Raw genomic sequence first — 5,230 nt, forward strand, 5'->3', positions numbered from 1 at the left:
GACATGAAAGGCAAATTATTTCACTTCATCATTTAAGAATTTTTAATCAATTACATTGCAGTGTTTCTTTCCTTAACTCCAAACCTACTACAAACCACTAGGTAGTAAATATGAAGTATTATGCTATTGAATCCTAACTGTATCAACTAATTAGGGGAGGAAAAAAAATAATCTCTGCCTATTTAAATGGCAGTCATATCGTTTACAATATTCATGCTCATCATCTGATGCCAGATTTTCAAAATTTGCTATACTCCATTGAAATTGAAATACATGTAGAATTTTTAGCTTTATAAAGTGTGTTAATTGCATTGACAAACCGACAGTTTCGATTTCAGCTGTTCGAGAAGAAAAAATGTAACATCAAATTTGTACATGTTGAACTGCAGAGGCCTCAATTTTGGTCGTTGAAGTGAAAAAAGGAAGTGATATTATTTTGTTTCTTCTATACGAATACAATTCATGTTGAATTGCAGAAATATATTATAGAGATTTACCTAGTTACCTAGTGTGCAGAAATTAAATTGATATTAAAAATAAAAATGTTTCCATGAATCTGTTTGAACTCTATATATGGCAGCATTTTTCATAGACATGATAGAAGTGTGGGATATAAATCTCTTTAAAACAGTATTTTTCATGTCATTTTTCTTGCTATTTCTATAAAACAGATGTTTGTTACAACATTAAACATGATAATGAAAATTAAATTTGTTTTCGCTGCTTGTCAGTGTAATTGTTCTGGAAAATGGATTTCAATTGAATTTTGAAGTGAACATTTTTTTATCAAAGACAAATTTTATTTTCACATTTGAAATAATTGCTGCTATTCTCACATACTGTATTATACTCCTAATTTCATACGGTATCTCCAAATAGCAAAAAAAAAGTGTACCTGTATACATTTGTACCTTATACAAACAGGAATGCACACGTTTAATGTGTACTGAAGATTAGAACCAATCCCTCCCCAACTGAAACTCTCTCTTCCCCTCTCCAAAGAAAAAAGGAACGTTTAACAAGAAGATGAGATTCACACTTTCAATACATGTACAGGACTTTACCACGTAAGATTTTATTTCAATGACAAGATAATTATCATTTAACTTTTTTTTAATAAAACAAATTAATGGATCATGTAAAAAAAAAAAAAACATCATGGTTCCTTTTACCATAACAGTAAGCTTCCCAGCCAACCCTGAGAGTAAGAGAAAACCTGGAAAATGACTTTCCTTTTTTTTCCAAGTTATATGTAAAATTCAGGGAAAATGAGAAAAGTGCCTTCAATCTCGGAAAATCAGGATTTTGTTTTCTTATTCTTATCTTTTCTATCATTCCTTTACAGTGGTCAGACTTTCTCTTTCCATATCCATATTTAAACAGTAAATCTTTTGTATAGGCACAAGTCAAAAGTAATTTGATTGAATGGGTCAAAATGAGGATTCTGGAATTTTAAACTGTCATCTGGGGGAAAAAATGGAATCATATTCCTTGAAATGTGACGACAAGGAACCCTATTATAGTAATATTGATCTATTCTTATGCCTCCGCCACGAAATGTCGCCGGAGGCATTATGTTTTCGGGTTGTCCGTCCGTCCGTCCGTAATCAATTTTGTGGACAGCGTAACTAAAAAAACCGTTTGAGGTATCCTAATGAAACTTGGCATGTATATAAATATATGAGTGGGCGAAGTTGGATGTGCCTATCAACTTTTGATTGCATATGCCCAAGGCCAAATGTCAAAAGGTCAAGGTCAAATGCTCAAAATTTGACTATTTCCCCCATATCTATGCAATGCCTAAAGGTATGATAAAAAACCTTCGATGGAAGTTTTTATAAACTATTGGATTACTACAAACATTGTTCATTATCAACCAGTACAATACCAATAAAGAGTCATTCACTGAGGATACGAATATAGGAATTTAATAACACCAATACTTTGTTCACTATAACTTACTAACAGTGCAATTCCGGGGCAATTTCCTTGCAAAACAACCTAACTCAAATACATCTGTGTTTTTTCACTTTAACACCCTTCTAATAATCTATTCCTATCGCAATATTCAGTGATCTATTCATCATATACTATATTTACAGGTTATACTCAGTGGTAATTTGATAACCATGGCAACCAACACTTCACCACCATCAATCCTGACGTCGCTCTTTTTGCCCGTCTGCGCCGTAGTGATCATCTGCTGCTTCTTCCTGGATGCAGACCGACAGCCAACGCTTCTCTCCCACCAGTACCCCAAAGTTCGTCCCCTCCTGTCGGAAAGGTGAGCATTCTGCAACATAGCATAACAACAGTAGACGACATCCCATTGAGAACATGAACATGAGAACATTACACACAGGGGGAAACACAAAAGAAGACAGTAGGCATCACACTAAACCTGATTATGAATAATGATGACACGGGCGAGTTGTAAAGAAAATACAAGTCAAATATCTACACTACTTACTTCAATCGCAAAGAATATTTTTCCCCTCGGAAAATCATTAATTCCTTCTTCTTTTTTGTGTGTATTTTGTGTTGGTACTTTGTATTTGTTTTGTATCCGAGTCGAGAGATCATACAGAAGTAACATGCACTCTATGAAGCGTTCCAAAACAGGCTACTCTTTTGGGCCTAGTATTGGAAAAAAAACCCGAAATCAATAGAACAAAACAAACCAACATCCTTGTAATCACATGAGTGTCAAAGCTGATGACTGCTGTTAATACGAAACTTCTATTTCTATCACGGCAGCTGAAGACAACATGCACTGTATACTCTATAGTAACTGTTCAGTTTTAGGCCTATCATTATACTGTATATGAAATGTGTATTTCCAATGTATCTATAGGGCCTATAATATTTATTGTATTCATTTCTTGAATAGCCATCTACGTAGTTTGTATCCCTTGATTAAAAAGAAAAAGATGTATCCTCACTAACGAGGCATCATACTTAATTCAACTTTACCTTCATAAAATATGTTTCTCTTATTTACAGAACAATCTATGCGACGATGAGTAAGGGAAACCAGTCACTTTGCCCCACGGGGCCAATTTCCGTAACTTCGGTGATGCTTATTGCCGATAGCGTTCGCAATGAATCCGATGTTCCACATCAAGCAACCTGCCAACCGCTTCAAAGAGCCGTGTATGTAAAAACACACAAAACAGGATCAACGACTTTAGCATCTATATTTGAACGGTATGCATATCTTCACAGTCTGGACGTTGCAGTACCTCCACGCAGTCACATCCTTTCAAGTGACGACTTGTTTCTTACTTCGATGGTCATAAAATTCAAGAGTCGAAAGAGGAAAGATTTTGACATGTTAGTTAACCATGTTAGATACAATCGGAGGCAAATGGATATTGCTGTGCCTCATGCAAAATACATTTCAATAATTCGACACCCAGTGAAGCAGTTCGAATCATTCTTTGGATATTTTGAAATCGCAGAACGTTTGAAAATCAATGCTTCTAATCCTTTGGAAGCATTCATGTCTAATGTGAAAGTGTATAACGCCAATGACAGCTTTCTGTGGACAAGATTTAGAAATGGACAGTTGTATGATTTTGGATTTGATCATAGATATGATGAAAATTTTACAAGAATCAGGGAGAAAATCGAAGAATTGGCGCGGGAAATAGACTTAGTGATGATCAATGAGTACTTTGACGAGTCCTTGATTCTTCTGCGGAAACTGATGTGCTGGAACTACACGGATATTCTCTACGTATCTAATGCTGTCCGAAGCAAAAGCCACCGATACCCACTCACTGAGAAAACCGCAGAAAGAATCCGCTCTTGGAATGCCGGAGACATAATGCTTTATGATTATTTCAACACAACCTTCTGGAAGAAAGTTCGAGAATATGGCGAGAACTTTCACCAAGATCTGGCTTATTTTCGGGCCTTGGAGCAAAGTGTGATGGATGATTGCATCATGAAAAATGAGACGGACAATCGTGATATACGGGAGGATAAATTCATCACTAAACAGAACGCAACCAAATTCTGTGAAGACTTACTCCGTGCTGATGTTTTGTACACGCGCCTTATTAGAAAGACAATGACTACTCGATTTAAAAGGCACAAAAGAAAACATTGATGCCATTTTATCCGTTTAAAGAATGTGACTCATAATTCAGTTGCAGTGCACCTGCTTTTCCATTCTTCTGTGAAAAGGACACATTTTTTAATAGTAAAATCGAACGTTGCCACATTTTCATGCGGCTAGATAACTCTGTGGTTATTTCTTTAAGCTATATCACTCTTCTGCACCTGTAACTGCATTGCAGCTGGAGAGATGAGCTCGTTTTTATTTTGAAAGAAGGAAAATACCCATGCAGGTTATGATGAACTTGTAAATAACTTTCTAATGGCCATATTCCCAAAGTTGTACATTCCTAGTCAATACACATTTTAATCTTATCGCTTGCAATTTATTGGCATTGTGAGAAACAATATGAAGATATCAAAAGTTATTCCTTTCCAGAAGGTATGACCTTACTAACTTGGATTATTTTTGATAATACTGTTTATCTTAAAATAAATGTGATTTTATCTAAAAACGAATGATATATTTTCAAACGTCAAATTTAGATTAAGAGAAAATCACAACACAATATACAAGAACGAAAGTTGAGAAAGTTACTCATGCACTCTTTTTACACACAATGTGCGTCTTCCTGGAGTTTTCCAGGGATTAAACCGCACGATAAACCATGATAAACTTTTCTCATAATTATCCCCCTATACGGTAAGTATGGGAAAGCCTCGCAGTGGTTCACGAGTTACTTATCTTACAGATCCAAAGGAAAACAAAGGTACACGATAACAGCAATGGAAGGAAGCTTGCTCGTCCCACTGCTATTCATAATTTGCATTCGTGATTTCTACAGATCCTCGGACAAACTGTCATCAATATTATTCTCGGATAACCTCAACCTTTTCTTCGTTCATTATGACCCTTATATTGCGATAAAAACAGTAAATGGGAATTAAAACATGTTACATACAATGAATATGCCAGGTGATTGTCATCTACCGTTAAAATGAAAAAATAAAACAAACAAATGTTTTGTTTCTGTTCTGTTTTTGTTTTTTAGCATAGATGGCCTTCAAGGAAATATTTCGTTTGATATATTTGATATAATATTCCCCAAGAAGAAGTCTCTTCCATCAAATAATTTTTGTAAGTAAATATTTCGTATTGAGAAAAAAA

At 35.1% G+C, this 5,230-nt stretch overlaps 1 protein-coding gene across 1 annotated transcript; it reads left to right on the forward strand.

Moving 5' to 3' along the window:
• The first annotated feature begins 2,129 nt into the window (after window positions 1–2,129).
• On the forward strand, window positions 2,130–4,114 carry LOC139710399 (galactosylceramide sulfotransferase-like). Its single transcript, XM_071622315.1, has 2 exons — window positions 2,130–2,284; window positions 3,004–4,114. The coding sequence occupies exons 1-2, from the start codon at window positions 2,130–2,132 to the stop codon at window positions 4,112–4,114; spliced, it is 1,266 nt and encodes a 421-aa protein (XP_071478416.1).
• The last annotated feature ends 1,116 nt before the right edge of the window (window positions 4,115–5,230 follow it).

The sequence above is a fragment of the Diadema antillarum genome, unplaced genomic scaffold (genome assembly GCF_040938485.1).
Source record: "Diadema antillarum isolate AM-2024a unplaced genomic scaffold, OU_Dant_1.0 seq00001529_RagTag, whole genome shotgun sequence".
NCBI classification, from domain to species: Eukaryota; Metazoa; Echinodermata; class Echinoidea; order Diadematoida; family Diadematidae; genus Diadema; species Diadema antillarum.

Coding starts and splice junctions, on each gene's coding strand:
- LOC139710399 (XM_071622315.1), top strand. CDS start 2,130: ATGGCAACCAACACTTCACCACCATCAATCCTGACGTCGCTCTTTTTG. Junction 2,285..3,003: donor CGTCCCCTCCTGTCGGAAAG/GTGAGCATTCTG, acceptor TCTTATTTACAG/AACAATCTATGCGACGATGA.